We start from the raw sequence: 19,699 nt of genomic DNA, 5'->3' as shown, positions 1-19,699 counted from the left end.
TGGGCTAGAAAGTTTAGATTCTTAGTTCTGTCTTAATATGATTCCATAAATTAACTTTATAATAACACTTCACTTATACCTATTTATTGAGATTTAATTCACTTAGAAATGTTTGGTCGAAAGGTGGAAGGTTATCTGTACTGGCTGGCATTTAATTATATGTTATGATTTTAACCAATAATAGCTTGGACAGAATTCTCATTACAGAACACCTCTCTTTGTTTTGAGCTGAATTCTGTTTCACACACAAAGTGTGAAAAAAAGTAGAGTTGAAATGAATTAAAGTGTTTAGTCCTTTAACCTGACTTTAGGAAAACAAGGCTCTGTCTCCCTGAGGAGACTCCATGATTTGCCCCAGCCTCCCTATCCAGTCTTTTCTCCAGTGCACAACCTCTGCTTTTTCTAGTTGAGGTCTTTTATACCTACTCACACAGACCATGTTAATACTTCTGTGACTTTGTTCACCTTGCCTCCCAAACCTGGCATACCCTTTGCTCTTCTCCCCAACTGTGAATTTGGGCCATCTTTCAAGATTCCTTCTTAACCATAGCTTATATTTCCTTATAATTTGCATTGCCCTTGGTTTGTATAATTTTACTCAACACTATAATTTTATAATTTAAATCTTACTGGGTTATAGTGTATACTGCCCTCAAACTCTTTCATGTTTTTAGTCCTCAGTGTGACCCCCTCTCTCAAACCTCCCCATTCCTTGATTCAGTACTTAACACTAAAGGAGGTTCAATACATTCTTTTTGAGCAGTTGCTTTGATCCGTATTGCAAAAATTCTACAAGGAAGAATTCTGAGTTACCCCCTTACTCATCTAGTATTTATGATGTCATCAGAAATGAGTAGGGGCCCTTCATATTTGATACTTGCCTAATAAACATGATTTCTTAAAGTAAATTTTGTTTATGGAAAATACATAACTTCCCTTTTTAAAAAAAAGTCTCTTCTACTAGAATACAGCAAGTTAACTAAAAATATGCCAACCTCACACAATTTGACTAAGTCATATACACACAAACCAGCTTTCCTAAAGCATGCTTGAAACCTATATCACTCCTTTTTATTATGTAAACTTAGCCCTGTCTTCTGTCTGCTTCCTCAAATATTGTTTACTATATTACCATTTTCTCTGTCAAATAATAATTCACTTGTCAACTACTTTTTAAAAAGATGTTCTCTGTTCTTTATTACATTCATTTTCCCCCAGACTCTTCATTTAATCATAATTAGGCCCAATTTCCCTGAAGACTGACTTTGTACTGAAAGAAAAAGAAGGATATCAATCTCCTCAATGAAGTAGTGCTTTATATTTACACTTTTAGTTGTTTCTTTCCAATTATTTTAATTGACAACAGATGGGTTACCCTAACACTAATAAATGGGTTTGTATTGGGTTGCCCAAAAAGTTCATTCAGGTTTTTCGGTAAGATGTTACTGAAAAACCCGAACGAACTTTTGGGGCAACCCAATATGAAAGGTGTTTGTTTACAGGTCACTAGTCCAGGGCTGGTTTTGAGAAACATAGGCCATCAAAGCTAAAATTCAACATCTAAAGGAAGTTGACAGCTAAACATCAACATCTAAAAGAAACAATCTACTCCTTGACTCATGATTTTTGACTATTTCCCTTACAAGAAAGATATGAACTTTTTATCTGGTCTCACTGAATTTAAGACATTGCCCTATAGAATTCCCTTTTTTTTTTCTTGCCTTCTCAGGGAAGCTTTGGTAATTAGGGAATTCTACTTTACAACTTAGACCGCTTGGAAGAGATTAAAGTCTGGTATTAAGCAAGTGGTCAGAAACTTACCAGGAAGCTTTTAAATGGATAAGGAACACTAGCATCCTATCAGGTTCCCCAGTCTCCCCTTTTGTCCACATAAGAAGAATCCTCATACTTACCTTGAGGGAGTTCTTTTTAGGGTCCCAACCCAGGCTCCTTAGTGTTCAGAATCTGACTGAGGTGGCTACCGCCAGACAGAACACAGACTGAGCACAAATTGGTACCTCCAGACAGTTCTGGATTGATGCACAATGTGTGGGGTCATATAAATTGAATTAGATGCCTGCAGACAGGGCACGTGCTCTCAGGTTTGCCACATCTCCCAACTGCCTTTCACTTGAGGCAATTCCTGCTTTGACATCACTTTAGACTAAAATTTCTGTTGTTCTGGCCAAGAAAACCTAAAGGAAAGCACAAAGATAGGATGCAAAGACAACATTCGGGTGACTTCCACACCTGCTTCCATCCTCTACTTTTTCCCTTTCAGAGGTTCTCCCATTACCCATTATCACCATCCTGCTATTGAAAAATTTTTGAAAAATGGACTAAGTACTCACATCCCCCCCCCAAATTTTAAACCCCCTCACTCTGTAATGTTTTAACTTACAGATGAGATTAAATAATTCATCTGCTTCCTCTAAAGTAACAGATATAGCATTATGACTATTAGCTGATGTTTTCCTTCTTTTATATGTTAATGACTACTTCATAAGGTTGTATTTGGTCTTTACACATATGGAGAAACCTCAATCCCTATCAATATCCTTTATAATTGGTTCTTCAATATGTTGAACTGTATAATATAGACCTTGAATTTTTTCCTGACTCTAGTGCTCAGAAATCATTGGGTTTCTTGTATTAGATAAGAACTGAAAATACAGTAACTCTTTAATTCATCATCTTTAACATCTGAGTTTTACTTCTATTTTTTGTCAGAGTTGTTTCAATGAATTTTTGTGAAAGATTTTCTGTTTTCCTTCATTTTCAGATTATTGAGATATAATCATGATAATTGATATTATCCCTTTATCCTTCTAATGCAGTGCCTTGATCTGGAAGAGGGAGGAAGAAAAGGGAGAATCTTAGTATTAGTTTTATACATTAAAAACAAATTTTATCCTATTCCCTTTCTTTTCCTTTCCTCCTCCGTTTTCTAGCTTTGGGTCAGGAGCTGATGGAGATTGGGGTGGGGGGGTGGATTAATTGAGTGAGGGTGGATTTTTAGAATAATTCAGGTCAGTGAAGAAAAGAGGTAGGGATAAGAAATTAACATTGCCCATTCCAAATTCTTCTATTGCTGGTTTTTCCCCACTTCACATTCTTCTTGCATACTTTATTTTCAGTGAACAATCTGGTATTTTAATAGGTTGATATTAAAAGTAAAATTCATTAATTTATGTTTAAATCCATGTTTGCAGCTTTTCCGACCTTCTTATGGTTTTAACCTGACTGATCCTTACTGTCGACTTTTGGAAAACCAATATAAAAGTCTCCATGATCCACATTTAAGAGCCTACCATAACCGTAAAGACATCTTGAGGAGATTAAAGAAAGGCGGCTACATCACCAGCAATAATAGAGTGAGTTGAAGATAATTTCTTTTAATCATTGAAAACCTCCAAGACTTGGTATAAGCTTGCTTCTGTACCTCACTGGGTGACCTGTATCACCTTTAACTTTGTCATAAGAGATACTTAATGGAAAAGTCCATAAATTATTCAGTATTTGGATCAAAGGAAGTCAGACAGCAGTTGTTTTCTAAGTGAAACTACTTCCTCATTTACGTTTTTTCTTTGTTATATCAAAAGATGATTACCAAATAATTTGAGGATATACAAATAATTTTCCCAACTGTATCATAGTCCTCTTTCTCTGTTTCTGATGGCATGTATGCTTGTCAAGGATTATGTCCCATACACTTTTTAAAAACTTTAGACAAAATAAGAATCTAGCAAAATCAGCCCGATAGAGTCCTGATAGACTCTATTCTTATTGGGGTTGAACATTATTACGTTGGTATTTTTTAATAGCTCCAATTGTGTGTACTCAATTCCTTATCATGGCATAAGTCATATTAATAAAGTAATGTTACTTGGATAGCAGTTTCCTATTGATTAACAATTTTAGAGAGATATTACTTACAAAATTGTTAGCAATTTATTACTCGATATCAAAAAGTTATTTTTGCTCTGGAAAGTAATTGCTTTGATTTTAAAATATTTGTATTTATATATTTTTGTTGTTATTCTTGTTTTGTGTGTTTTTTTTTAGATTGTATGTACCTTGAGGGAATTGAATAAGTACAGGCAATATCTTACCAGTTTAAAATTAGACTTTGAAAGAAACTATATAAGAGAACAAGTAAGTTAAATACTTAAATTTGTTTTTTTTACATAGAGTTTGGAGGAAAGATTTGTATACAAAGTATTTTCTTATAATATTTTACTTTGAATTTTGATAACTTAATTTTTCCAAGTAAAAATTTAGAGCAGTAGTAAATAATATTTTGAGGTTCCTATTTTGTGCCAAGAGAAGGAAAGGGACCAAATCATCTATTAATATGCCAGTGGTAGCTGACAAAATTTAGTAATTAAATTGCTACTCAGATGTGTCCCTTCTACGTGAGCTGGGACCAATGGGAAGAGTCCATTGTAGTAGCAAGATTCTTAAGCTGGAAACCAAAACAGCTTAAGTAACAGGAGAGGAACAGTATGAATAGTTATAACATCCTAAAGGTGACTCAAAGAACATGTACACTGTATGTTTGTACCCACACACATGTAGCTGTGTTCATACAGTAAAAAATGTCCTTAAAGGTGAACTGGAATGATTGGTATAGAGTGAGTGGGTAAAGTTAGTGACTTCCTTTCACATTTTCACTCAAAGTTCATGTGAGAGTGTGTGCACATGTGTGCCTGCGTGAGTGAATTCAGGCGTTAGAGTCAAGAGAGTTGGGTAAAAATGAGAAAGGTGCTCATATATGTACTCTTACAAGTTTATGTTGTAAGGTCAAGAGAGTTGTATAGAAATGAGGATTACTCCCCAGTACTTTTAAGTGTTCTATATTTCCCCCCATTTCCTCCTCTGTGCCTACAGTTTCTCCTCTGCTTCTTCCATTTTTTAAAATTTCTTCAGAATGGGTAGAAAAATAAGCTGAAATATTTATCTTTTATTTTCAGAGAGAGAAATCTTTACTTTGGTTCAGTTGTCCATGTCTGCAGTGGATTCAAAATAGATTTAAATGCAGTTAGGGACTTCCCTGGCAGTCCAGTGGTTAAGACTTCACCTTCCAATGCAGGGGGTGTGCGTTCAATCCCTGGTCCGGGAGCTAGGATCCCACATGCCTCAGGGCCAAAAAACTAAAAACAAAAAACAAAAACAATATTGTAACAAATTCAGTAAAGACTTTAAAAATGGTCCACATCGAAAAAATCTTTTAAAAAAAAGATTTAAATACAGTTAAACAATATTAGTTATTTACAAAGTATGGGAATTTTACTAAACGCTAAATATGAAAAGACATATCAAATGACAGTTTTCTGGGAAATGTTTAAAAAAATTTATATATATATATGTACACACATATACATATATATGATACACACTTTTTCTTAATAGAAAATACTTGCAAAACAAGTAAGTAAACTACAGGAAGACAATCAAATACGTGGACGTTCTGATGTTGCACAGTTCCAAAATTGGTTGTTACAGGAGGGCACCCCATCTATTAAGGACCAGGAACGATTAATAAGGCACAGGTGAGATTGAAGTTAATGCATATTTTATATATATAATGTGGACCCAAATAAGTTGGAAAATACTACAAATAATTGAAGGTAGGAAATTTTTTAAAGTACTGGATGCTATTTAACTCCACTCTTTCAGTATGGAGAGGAAGGGAGATCAAGAAGTACAGGAATTGGAAACTTGGGTGCCAAGGCTAAAGATGAGTTTCTACTAGAGAAGATAGAGTTTCTGGGAGTTCAAGAGGTAATCCAAGCTGATAACTGAAGAATTAATCAAATCCAAAATCCTTCCTATAGTAGGAGATGGTGGGAAAGTATCTTTAGCACATGCCTCTAATAATAGTTTTTTATGGATCTTCTTTAAGCTCTGACAGCATTAAGTTTGAGAAAATTAATGCAAAGTCAATAAAGGAGTTTGGTATAACTTTAATACTAATATAAACATGCATTATCTCAAAAAAAACCCCTGCAAGCTCTTTAGATATTATCTACTTACATTCAATCATTACCTTTCCATGGTCAAGACCATTTCTTACTATAGTTCTTTCCTCCTCCTCCATTAAGGTGAGAAATTAAGCTGCATTACCTGATTTTATGTTCCATGGTAGTTCCATAATACAGATTGACATACCAGAGACCCAGACTATAGATGGAAGATTTGTTCAAGGCCTTATAAATTACAAGGGGGCTCAACACACATCTTTCTAAGGAAATTCAAATCTGAATTTTTCCAGATTTGAAGTTAGTGTTTCAGTTATTTCAGTCTTCTTTGCAAACTCATATTCCTAAGTCTATTGTGAATATGTACTGTACAAAATGTTTTTAATCAGTCTGCTCCACATTTTATCATTGTCTTGGCCATAACAACAGATTCTTATATATATAGTAGGGAGATCTGTATAATGAATAAAATATGGTGAGTTCATGGGTCAGGCTGGGTTAAAGTCCATGAACAGAGCTGATAGAAAAACAGTAAAATTCCTGTAGCTCAAGAAATAAAAAGCAAGAAAGGAGGTAGTTTGGGAATATCAAAGCAGATGATGCCATAATAAGGAAAACTCTCAATTCACCTTCACTTACATTTGCATTTTTACTTAGATATTTGGATACGATAAGTAGGGAATTAGAACATCTTGAGCGCACAGCAGAAGAACAACGCCTAATACGGATGGATAGAGAAGAAAGACAACAGCGAGAACACACAAGAAGAAAACTTGATCTTCGTAGAAAAATTGAAGAGGTGAGAGACAACAAATTTAAAATATTGAGAGAAAAATTGTGTACAGTTATTTCATTTGTAAATAATTTGAGCTGTCCATCATACTTCTTGAAGTCATTTCAAGTCTAAGCATTTTACCCACATTGATCTTTGTTCACAGCTATGGTATGCATGTTGTTACATAAAATGAGGATGACACCACAAACTACATATATGAGCTAATATCTGCTCTTAAAGTGATGATGGTGAAAGTTACTAGATACTGTTTAACTCTCCTATAGCCCTCAGTGTGGAGAGGCAAAAATTTTAAATTTAGCTTTAGTTAAAAATAACCATCCCTGCATTCCTAATAGGAGTGCAGTGAAGGAAGCGCATTCTAAAGCCAATGTATGACTTCAGTTACACTTGACCTGATTTCTGTTAGGCTCTTGACTTGTTCTAACTTGATTGTTGGCTTATTGTGAATACATCCTGAATACAGTAACATCGTGCTCTTTAGGAATGGAAGGCAAAAGAGATGTTACTTCTAACAAGGATCGGAGAAGATGCTAAAAGAGAAGCTAGGATAGAGGAACAACGGCGTAAAAACAGAGAAGAGAGTGACAGAAAGGTAGGGTGAGCTTTAACCTCTAATTGGGGCTGTTTGAGGACAAACTTTTGATAGTTTTGATTTTTGAATGTAGTTCACTTTGTGAGACGATAGAATAGTTACCCCAAATGATTTGTATTACACAGAACTGAAAGTTATAAAAATTTTTGCTATATTTTGGTCATATTGCAACTATAATATAAAAAGTACTTCTCTGTTTTTTGATATAACTACTTTTGACTTTATCTCACACCATAAACTACACTTGTAATTCCTATAGAAAACAATGACATAACTGATTGTTTTTCTTAGAATCAGAATTTCTTGGAGAAAGTTCTCAGTTTTTCCCCATCAGTTAATTTTTTTAGAGTAACTGTTTTGAACCTTAAATAATATGTAATATTTTATGATTCAGAGTATAAATCAGTATAAAGAGAAAGAAAATTCATTTGTAATCCCAGCACCACCCTATTTATTGGTATACATACACACACAACTACATACACATACATTGCATAATATGTCTATGAATATTTATATATTGCAATAAATACATGTTATTGTTCCTTATAGGCTGTTTTGTAGACTGCTTTTTCATTTAACAAAATAACATTGACAACTCTTCATGTCAATAAGTATTAACCTAAAATAATCTAATCTAAATGATTATTTTAGGTAGTATGTTGTTGAGAAACCGATATGTAAGTGTAAGATTTACATAATTTGGTCATACTGCTATCTACTGCTATATAATTTTTTAAATATTGGAAATTGAAATATGTTGGTAATCTTTTATTCTACCCTTCATACATGTACCTTTAAGTATTATCAGGGACTCATTACCCATATGGCAAGCTCAGCTTATTCTAATTTACTATAATTATTATTTTCTAGTATTTAATTTTTCACCACTTTTTTATTGGAGTATAGTTGATTTACAACATTGTTAGTTTTCAGGTGTACAGCAAAGTGATTCAGTTATACATGTACCTATATTCATTCTTTTTTAGATTATTTTCTCATATAAGTTATCACAGAATATTGAGTAGAGTACCCTGTGCTATACAGTAGGTCCTTGTTGGTTATCTATCCTATATATAGTAGTGTGTGTGTATTCATCCCAAGCTTCTCATTTATCCCTTCCCCCACCACGTTTCCCCTTTGGTTACCCATAAGTTTGTTTTCGATATCTGTAGGTCTGTTTCTGTTTTGTAAATAAGTTCATTTGTTTCTTATTTTTTAAAATTAGATTCCACGTATGAGTTATATCTCATGATATTTGTCTTTCTCTTTCTGACTTAGTATGATAATCTCTAGGTCCATCCATGTTGCTGCAAATGGCATTATTTCATTTTTTATGGCAGAGTAATATTCTATTGTATATATGTACCACATCTTCTTTATCCATTCCTCTGTCGATGGATGTTTAGGTTGCTTCCCTGTTTTGTCTACTGTAAATAGTGCTGCAGTGCACACTGGGGTGCATGTATTCTTTTAGATTATAGTTTTCTCTGGATATGTGGCCAGGAGGGGGATTACTGGATCATATTGGATTGCTGGATCAAAAATAGAATCATAGTTCTATTCTCCAGCATTTATTGTTTGTAGACTTTTTGTTGGCCATTCTGACCAGTGTGAGGTCATATCTCATTGTAGTTTTGATTTGCATTTCTCTGATAATTAGTGATGTTGAGCATCTTTTCATGTGCTTTTTGGCCATATATATGTCTTCTTTGGAGAAATGTCTATTTAGATCTTCTGCCTATTTTTTGATTGGGTTGTTTCTTTGTTTTGACATAGAACTGAATGAACTGTTTGTATATTTTGGAGGTTAATCCCTTGTCAGTCACTTCATCTGCAAATATTTTCTCCCATTATGAGGTTTGTCTATTCATTTTATTTATGGTTTCCTTTGCTGTGCAGAAGCGTTTAATTAGGTCCCATTTGTTTATTTTTGTTTTTATTTTCATTATTCTAGGAGGTGGATCAAAAAGATATTGCTGCAATTTATGTCAAAGAGTGTTCTGCCTATGATTTCCCCTAAGAGTTTTATAATGTACGAACTTACATTTAGGTCTTTGATACATTTTGAGTTTATTTTTGTGTACCATGTTAGAGAGTGTTCTAATTTCACTCTTTTACATGTAGCAACAACGTGCCCTAGGTTTCCTCTTAATTTTTGCATGATTACATTTGCTTTTCAAGGAGTCTTGGCCAATTTTAGTGACATCTAGTGCAGTGGATCAAATTATGGCACTGGGAGTGTCCATTAAACGTGACCACTGATGGTAAGTATGGTAACACCACAGGCTACCTGAGGCATCTTAATGGCAGAGCTATTTGAATTATTGATATTTCCAATGCAGCTATTCTAAATTGTCATTTTTGAATCATGTTTTAATAGAGGTTTTCAATTCATTTGTATATTTTTCTTAATATATTTATTTTTTTGCTTTAAGATTTGATATCTATTTTTACTCCAATTTATGTGCTTAAGTTACAGGGTTGTCAAAAACTTTAAAGAGATCTGTCTTAGCTTCTTCGTCAAAAATCATTTGTATTAGTCTAAATTTACTCCTTTTCTGCTCTTTGCCCTATGTATTTCATGATTTATGCTATTGTAGTTTGTATTTTTAATTTCAAATTCCAATTGAGGTTAGGATATAGAAAAACAATTTTTAATATTCATTTCGTATCTTGTATTGATAAAAACACTTTTTAGTTCTAGTTGTTTTATTCTATGTACCAATCGATATTCTACATGATCATGTTGCTAGAAATAAAAGTAGTTTAACTTCTCACTGAACATGGATGCCTTCTTATTTTCTTTTCTTGCCTGACTGCACTGACTAGAACCTCCAGTATTATGTAGAATAGAAGCAATTATAATGGATATTATTATCAAATTTTTTTTGTCCTATCTTGCCTCTCTACAGACATAATAGCCTGCTTGACACTGTACCAGGCTTCACTGATATGCTTTTCATTTTGTAACTTTTAAATTGAAATATAGTCAGTGTACAATATTATGTTAGTTTCAGGTGTATTACATAATGATTTGACATTTGCATACATTATAAAATGATCACCACAATAAGTCTAGTAATCCTCTATCCTTATACAAAGTTATTATGATATTATTGACCATATTCCCTATGCTATATATTTTGTCCTTGTGATTCATTTATTATATAACTTGAGGTTTGCACCTCTTAATTCCCTACATCTATTTCACCCACTTTCCACCCCCTCCCTTCTGGAAACCACCTGTTTCTTCTCTGTATCTGAATCTGTTTTATTTTGTTGTTGTTGTTCGTTTTATTTTTTAGATGCTACACGTGATATGCAGTATTTGTCTTACTCTGACTTATTTCACTTAGCTATAATATCCTCTAGTTCATCCACATTGTCACAAATGGCAAGATTTCATTTTTAATGGCTGAGTAATATTCCATTGTGTGTGTGACCACATCTTCTTTATCCATTTGGCTATGGATGGACACTTAGGTTGCTTCCATATCTTGGCTACCGTTAATAATGCTGCAGTGAACACTGGGGTGCAGGTATCTTTTGTATTAGTGTTTGTATTTCCTTTGGTTAAATACCCAGAAGTGAAATTCCTGGGTCGTATGGTAGCTCTATTTTTAATTTTTTGAGGAGTTTCCATACTGTTTTCCGTAGTGGCTGCTATCATCTAATAATTTACAATCCTATCAACAGTGCCTTGAGGGTTGCCTTTTCTCCACATCCTCACCATTTGTTATTAGTTGTCTTTTTAATGATAGCCGTTCTGGCAGGGGTGAGGTGGTAACTCATTGTGATTTTGATTTGCATTTCCCTGAAGATTAGTCATGTTGAGCAAGTCCTCTGACCATTTTTAAGTTGGCTTGTTTTTTTTGTTTGTTTTTTTTGATGAGTCGTAAGATTCCATTGTGTATTTTGGATATTAACCCTTTATTGGGTGTATTGTTTGCAAATATCTTCTCCTATTCAGTAAGCTGCCTTTTGTTTTGCCAATAGTCTACATGTCCGAAAACGTTTTAGTTTGTTGGAATCCCATTTGTTTATTTTTGCTTTTGTTTTTCTTGCCTGAGGAGACAGATCAAAGTAATAATAATAATGCTAACATCCATGTCAAAGAGCATACTACCTGTTTTCCCCTAGGAGTTTATTGGTTTGGGGTCTTACATTTAAGTCTTTAATCCAATTTTGAATTTGTTTTTGTATATGGTATGAGAAAGTAAATCAATTTGATCCTTTCCCTGTAGCTGTCCAGTTTTCCCAGCACCATTAATTGAAGAAGCTGTCTTTTCCCTGTTTTATATTCATGCCTCCTTTATTGTAGATTAATTGACCATGTATGTGTGGGTTTATTTCTGGGCTCTCTTCTGTTCCAGTGATATATGTGTCTGCTTTGGTGCCAGCTCCATACTGCTTTGAACTGTAGCTCTGTAGTATACTTTGAAATCAGGGACCATGATTTTGGTCATCTTTCTCAAGATTGTTTTGGTTCTTCAGGGTCTTTTGTGTTTTCATACCAATTTTAGAATTATTTGTTCTAGTTCTAAAAAATGCCATTGGTTAGGGTTAGGGATTACATTGAATCTGTATATTGCCTTGGGTAATATGGTCATTTTAACAATATTAATTCTTCCAATTCATGAGCACAGTATATCTTCCCATTTGTCTTCAGTTTATTTCATTAATGTCTTATAGTTTTCAAGTATTAAGTCTCTTACCTCCTTTGTTAGAGTTATTGTTAGGTATTGTATTCTTTTTGATGCAACTGTAAATGTGATTCTTAATTTCTCTTTCTGATAGCTCATTGTTAGTGTGTAGAAACAGGACAGATTTCTGTATATTAATTTTGTATCCTGCAACTTTACTGAATTCATTTACTAGTTCTAATAACTTTGGGGGGCATCTCTAGGATTTTCTATATATAGTATCATGCCATCTGCAAACAGACAGTTTTACATCTTCCTTTCCAATTTGGATGCATTTTATTACCTTTCTTGTCTAATTGCCATGGCTAGGACTTCCAATACTATATTCAAGGAAAGTGGTGAGATGGGGCATCCTTGTCTTATTCCTGATCTTAGAGGAAATGCTTTCAGTTTTTCACCATTGAGTATGATGTTGACTGTAGGTTTGTCACAAAGGGTCTTTATTATGTTGAGGTCCGCTTCCTCTGTACCCGCTTTGTGGAGGGTTTTTGTTTTTATCATAACTGGATGTTGAATTTTGTCAAAACTTTATTCTGCATCTATGGAGAAAGTCATATGATTTTTCTTCAGACTGTTAATGTGGTGTATCACATAGATTGATTTGCAGATATTGAACCATTCTTATATCCCTGTGATAAATCCCACTTGATTGTGGTGTGTGATCCTTATAATGTATTGTCAATTTCTGACTTCTAATATTTTGTTGAGGATTTTTACATCTTAGGTTCACCAGTGATAATGCCTGTAATTTCCCTTTTTTGTTGTGTCTTTGTCTTGTTTCAGTATCAGGGTGATGCTGGTCTCCTAGAATGAGTTTAGAAGACCCTTCCTTTCTCTTTGATATTTTGGAATAGTTTGAGAAGAATAGGTGTTAACTCATCTTTAAATATTGGTAGAATTCACCAGTGAAGCCCTTAGGTCCTGCTGGTTAAACTTCATTACTGGTAATTGGTTTGTTCATATTTTCCTCCCAATTCAGTCTTGGGAGATTGTACATTTCTGGGAATGTATATTTCTTCTAGGCTGTATATTTTATTGGCATATAATTGTTCATAATAATCTCTTATCCTTTGTATTTCTGTGATGTTGGTTGTAACTTCTTCTTTTTCATTTCTGATTTATTTATTTGGGCCCTCTCTTTCTTGATGAGTCTGGCTAAAGGTTTATCAATTGTTTATCTTTTCAAAGAACCAGCTCTTAGTTTCATTGATATTTTCCACCTTTTTATTTTTAGTCTTTATTCCATGTATTCTGCTCTGATCGTTATGACTTCTTTCCTTCTACTAACTCTGAGTTTTGTATGTTCTTCTCTTTCTAATTCTGTTAGGTGTGGGTTAGGTTCTTTATTTGAGAATTTTCTTGTTTCCTGAGGTAAGCTTGTATTGTTATAAACTTCCTTCTTAGAACTGCTTTTGCTGTGTCCCATAGATTTTGGATCATTGTGTTTCTATTTTCTTTTGTTTCCAGGTATGTTTAGTTTGATTTCTTCAGTGACCCATTGGTTGGTTAGTAGCATGTTATCTAGCCTCTACATATTTGTGTTTTTTGCACGTTTTTTCTTGTGGTGATTTCATTGTGGTCAGAAAAGATGCTTGATATGATTTCAATCTTCTTAAACTTATTTAGATTTGTTTTGTGGCCTAACATGTGATTGATCTATGCTGGAGAATGTCCCACATGTACTTGAAAAGAATGTGTATTCTGCTGCTTTTTGATGGAATGTTATATGTATATATAAAATCCATTGGGTCTAATGTGTTATTTAATGCTAGTGTTTCCTTATTGATTTTCTGTCTGGATGATCTATTTATTTATGTAAGTGGAGTGTTATTGTCCCCTACTATTATTGTGTTACTGTCAATTTCTCCCTTTATGTTTGTTAGCATTTACTTTGTGTATTTAGGTGCTTCTATGTTGGATACATAGATACTTAAAATTGTTATATCTTCCTGGATCAATCCTTTTATCATTATGTAATATCCTTCCTTGTTTCTTGTCGCAGTCTTTGTTTTAAAGTCTATTTTGTCTGATAAAAGTACTGCTACCCCAGATTTTGTATGGAGTACTTTTTCATCCCCTTAACTTTCAGTTTGTGTGTCTTTAGATCTGAAGTGGGTCACTTGTAAGCAGCATATATATGGGTCTTGTTTTTGTATTCATTCAGCCACTCTGTCATTTGATTGGAACATTTCGTCCATTTACATTTAAAGCAGTTATTGATATGTATGTACTTAATGCCATTTTGTTCATTGATTTGTGGTTGTTTTGTAGTTCTTTTACATTCCTTTAATCTTTTGCTCTCTTCCATTGTGACTTGATGAGTATCTTTAACATTATGCTTGGATTTGTTTCTCTTTTTTGTGTGTTTTATTATATATTTTTGGTTTGTGGTTACTGGGAGGTTCTTGTGTAAAAACCCATATATATATATGATTATTTTAGTTGATTATCTCTTAGATTCAAATGCATTCTAGCAACCCTACATTTTTACTCTCCCCTCCACTTTTAATGTTTTGATATATTTTACATCTTTTTGTTTTATGTATCCCTTAACTACTTATAGTGGATATAGATGATTTTACTACTTTTGTCTTTTAACTTTCCTACTAACTTTATAAGTGGTTGATTCACTGCCTTTATTGTATGCTTGCCTTTACCAATGAGATTTTTCCTTTTGTGTTTTTCATATTTCTAGTTGTGCTATTTTCTGCTTAGAGAAGTTCCTTTCACATTTCTTGTAAAGCCAGTTTAGTAGTGCTGAACTCTTAGCTTTTGCTTATCTACAAAACTTAAGAGCTGTCCTTCAGATGTGAATGATAGCCTTTCCAGGTATTCTTGGTTATAGTTTTCCCTTTCACACTTTGAATATATTGTGCCACTCTTTTCTGGTCTGCAAAATTTCTGCTGAAAAGTTAGCTCAGAGTCTTATGTGAGTCACCTTGTACATAACTAGTTGCTTTTCTCCTGCTGCTTTTACGATTCTTTAATTTCTGCCATTTTAATTATAATGTGTCTTGGTGTGGATCTCTTTGGGTTGATCTTGATTGGGTTTCTTTGTGTTTCCTAGACCTGAATGTCTATTTTCTCTCCCAGATTAGACAAGTTTTATTCTATTTCTTCAAATAAGTTATCAGACCCTTTCCCTCTCTCTTCTCCTTCTGGGATCCCTGTAATGCAAATGATAGTGTGGTTGATGTCCAGAGATGTCTTAAACTCTCCTTATTTTGTTGAACTCTTTTTTTTTCTTTTTTCTGTTCAGCTTGGGTGATTCCAACTACTCTGTCTTCCGGTTCACCAATCTGTTCTTCTGTATCAGCTAATCTGTTGATTCCTTCTAGTGTATTTTTTATTTTAGTTATTGTATTATTCAGTCTGTTTGATTCTTCTTTTTTTTTTAACATCTTTATTGGGATATAATTGCTTTACAATGGTGTGTTAGTTTCTGCTTTATAACAAAGTGAATCAGTTATACATATACATATGTTCCCATATGTCTTCCCTCTTGCGTCTCCCTCCCTCCGACCCTCCCTATTCCACCCCTCCAGGCCATCACAAAGCACCGAGCCGATATCCCTGTGCCATGCGGCTGCTTCCCACTAGCTATCTACCTTACTACGTTTGTTAGTGTGTATATGTCCATGACTCTCTCTCGCCCTGTCACAGCTCACCCTTCCCCCTCCCCATAACCTCAAGTCCGTTCTCTAGTAGGTCTGTGTCTTTATTCCTGCCTTACCCCTAGGTTCTTCATGACATTCTTTTTTTCTTAAATTCCATATATATGTGTTAGCATACGGTATTTGTCTTTTTCTTTCTGACTTACTTCATTCTGTATGACAGACTCTAGGTCTATCCACCTCATTACAAATAGCTCAATTTCGTTTCTTTTTGTGGCTGAGTAATATTCCATTGTATATATGTGCCACATCTTCTTTATCCATTCATCCGATGATGGGCACTTAGGTTGTTTCCATCTCCGGGCTATTGTAAATAGAGCTGCAATGAACATTTTGGTACATGACTCTTTTTGAATTTTGGTTTTCTCAGGGTATATGCCCAGTAGTGGGATTGCTGGGTCATATGGTAGTTCTATTTGTAGTTTTTTAAGGAACCTCCATACTGTTCTCCATAGTGGCTGAACCAATTCACATTCCCACCAGCGGTGCAAGAGGGTTCCCTTTTCTCCACACCCTCTCCAGCATTTATTGTTTCTAGATTTTTTGATGATGGCCATTCTGACTGGTGTCAGATGATATCTCATTGTAGTTTTGATTTGCATTTCTCTAATGATTAATGATGTTGAGCATTCTTTCATGTGCTTGTTGGCAGTCTGTATATCTTCTTTGGAGAAATGTCTATTTAGGTCTTCTGCCCATTATTGGATTGGGTTGTTTGTTTTTTTGTTATTGAGGTGCATGAGCTGCTTGTAAATTTTGGAGATTAATCCTTTGTCGGTTGCTTCATTTGCAAATATTTTCTCTCATTCTGAGTGTTGTCTTTTGGTCTTGTTTATGGTTTCCTTTGCTGTGCAAAAGCTTTGAAGTTTCATTAGGTCCCATTTGTTTATTTTTCTTTTTATTTCCATTACTCTAGGAGGTGGGTCAGAAAGGATCTTGCTGTGATTTATGTCATGTTTTCCTCTAAGAGTTTGATAGTTTCTGGCCTTACATTTAGGGATTTAATCCATTTTGAGCTTATTTTTGTGTATGGTGTTAGGGAGTGATCTAATCTCATACTTTTACATGTACCTGTCCAGTTTTCCCAGCACCACTTATTGAAGAGGCTGTCCTTTCTCCACTGTACATTCCTGCCATCTTTATCAAAGATAAGGTGTCCGTATGTGCGTGGGTTTATCTCTGGGCTTTCTATCCTGTTCCATTGATCTATCTTTCTGTTTTTGTGCCAGTACCATACTATCTTGGTTACTGTAGCTTTGTAGTATACTCTGAAGTCAGGGAGCCTGATTCCTCCAGCTCCTCTTTTCGTTCTCAAGATTGCTTTGGCTATTCGGGGTCTTTTGTGTTTCCATACAAATGGCGAATTTTTTTCTTCTAGTTCTGTGAAAAATGCCAGTTGGAGTTTGATAGGGATTGCATTGAATCTATAGATTGCATTGGGTAGTAGAGTCATTTTCACAATGTTGAGTCTTCCAATCCAAGAACATGGTATATCTCTCCATCTATTTGTATCATCTTTCATTTCTTTCATCAGTGTCTTATAATTTTCTGCATACAGGTCTTTTGTCTCCTTAGGTAGGTTTATTCCTAGATATTTTATTCTTTTTGTTGCAATGGTAAATGGGAGTGTTTTCTTGATTTCACTTTCAGATTTTTCATCATTAGTATATAGGAATGCCAGAGATTTCTGTGCATTAATTTTGTATCCTGCCACTTTACCAAATTCATTGATTAGCTCTAGTAGTTTTCTGGTAGCATCTTTAGGATTCTCTATGTATAGTATCATGTCATCTGCAAACAGTGACAGATTAACTTCTTCTTTTCCGATTTGGATTCCTTTTATTTCCTTTTCTTCTGTGATTGCTGTGGCTAAAACTTCCAAAACTATGTTGAATAAGAGTGGTGAGAGTGGGCAACCTTGTCTTGTTCCTGATCTTAGTGGAAATGCTTTCAGTTTTTCACCATTGAGGATGATGTTTGCTGTGGGCTTGTCATATATGGCCTTTATTATGTTGAGGAAAGTTCCCTCTATGCCTACTTTCTGCAGGGTTTTTATCATAAATGGGTGTTGAATTTTGTCAAAAGCTTTCTCTGCATCTATTGAGATGATCATATGGTTTTTCTCCTTCAATTTGTTAATATGGTTTATCACATTGATAGATTTGCGTATATTGAAGAATCCTTGCTTTCCTGGAATAAACCCCACTTGATCATGGTGTATTATCCTTTTAATGTGCTGTTGGATTCTGTTTGCTATTATTTTGTTGAGGATTTTTGCATCTATGTTCATCAGTGATATTGGCCTGTAGTTTTCTTTCTTTGTGACATCCTTGTCTGGTTTTGGTATCAGGGTGATGGTGGCCTCGTAGAATGAGTTTGGGAGTGTTCCTCCCTCTGCTATATTTTGAAAAAGTTTGAGAAGGATAGGTGTTAGCTCTTCTCTAAATGTTTGATAGAATTCGCCTGTGGAGCCATCTGGTCCTGGGCTTTTGTTTGTTGGAAGATTTTTAATCACAGTTTCAATTTCAGTGCTTGTGATTGGTCTGTTCATATTTTCTATTTCTTCCTGATTCAGTCTTGGCGGGTTGTGCATTTCTAAGAATTTGTCCATTTCTTCCAGATTGTCCATTTTATTGGCATAGAGTTGCTTGTAGTAATCTCTCATGATCTTTTTTATTTCTGCAGTGTCAGTTGTTACTTCTCCTTTTTCATTTCTAATTCTATTGAGTTGTGTCTTCTCTCTTTTTTTCTTGATGAGTCTGGCTAGTGGTTTATCTATTTTATCTTCTCAAAGAACCAGCTTTTAGTTTTATTGATCTTTGCTATTGTTTCCTTCATTTCTTTTTCATTTATTTCTGATCTGATTTTTATGATTTCTTTCCTTCTGCTAGCTTTGGGGTTTTTTTTTTCTTCTTTCTCTAATTGCTTGAGGTGCAAGGTTAGGTTGTTTGTTCGAGATGTTTCCTGCTTCTTAAGGTGGGCTTGTATTGCTATAAACTTCCCCCTTAGAACTGCTTTTCTGCACCCCATAGGTTTTGGGTCGTTGTGTCTCCATTGTCATTTGTTTCTAGGTATTTTTTTGATTTCCTCTTTGATTTCTTCAGTGATCACTTCATTATTAAGTAGTGTATTGTTTAGCCTCCATGTGTTTGTATTTTTTACAGATCTTTTCCTGTAATTGATATCTAGTCTCATGGCGTTGTGGTCAGAAAAGATACTTGATACAATTTCAGTTTTCTTAAATTTACCAAGGCTTGATTTGTGACCCAAGATATGATCTATCCTGGAGAATGTTCCATGAGCACTTGAGAAAAATGTGTATTCTGTTGTTTTTGGATGGAGTGTCCTATAAATATCAGTTAAGTCCATCTTGTTTAATGTATCATTTAAAGCTTGTGTTTCCTTATTTATTTTCATTTTGGATGATCTGTCCATGGGTGAAAGTGGGGTGTTAAAAATCCCCTACTATGAATGTGTTACTGTCAATTTCCCCTTTTATGACTGTTAGTATTTGCCTTATGTATTGAGGTGCTCCTATGTTGGGTGCATAAATATTTACAATTGTTATATCTTCTTCTTGGATCGATCCCTTGATCATTATGTAGTGTCCTTCTTTGTCTCTTCTAATCATCCTTATTTTAAACTCTATTTTGTCTGATATGAGAATTGCTACTCCAGCTTTCTTTTGGTTTCCATTTGCATGGAATATCTTTTTCCATCCCCTTACTTTCAGTTTGTATGTGTCTCTAGGTCTGAAGTGGGTCTCTTGTAGACAGCATATATAAGGGTCTTGTTTTTGTAGCCATTCAGCCAATCTGTGTCTTTTGGTGGGAGCATTTAGTCCATTTACATTTAAGGTAATTATCGATATGTATGTTCCTATTCCCATTTTCTTAATTGTTTTGGGTTTGTTATTATAGGTCTTTTCCTTCTCTTGTGTTTCTTGTCTA

At 34.4% G+C, this 19,699-nt stretch overlaps 1 protein-coding gene across 1 annotated transcript in view; it reads left to right on the top strand.

Annotated features, from left to right (window-relative positions):
- Positions 1-19,699, top strand: part of FSIP2 (fibrous sheath interacting protein 2) — a 128,633-nt gene that overhangs the window by 750 nt on the left and 108,184 nt on the right. Inside the window, 5 exon segments of the mRNA XM_060151394.1 lie at positions 3,213-3,374; positions 4,066-4,155; positions 5,413-5,552; positions 6,639-6,780; positions 7,259-7,369. Of these exon segments, the coding sequence (XP_060007377.1) occupies positions 3,213-3,374; positions 4,066-4,155; positions 5,413-5,552; positions 6,639-6,780; positions 7,259-7,369 (645 nt within the window).

Source organism: Lagenorhynchus albirostris, chromosome 6 (assembly GCF_949774975.1).
Source record: "Lagenorhynchus albirostris chromosome 6, mLagAlb1.1, whole genome shotgun sequence".
Lineage (NCBI taxonomy): Eukaryota > Metazoa > Chordata > Mammalia > Artiodactyla > Delphinidae > Lagenorhynchus > Lagenorhynchus albirostris.
The sequence above is the reverse complement of the archived record's forward strand: the minus strand, read 5'-3'. Positions and strand labels throughout refer to the sequence as shown.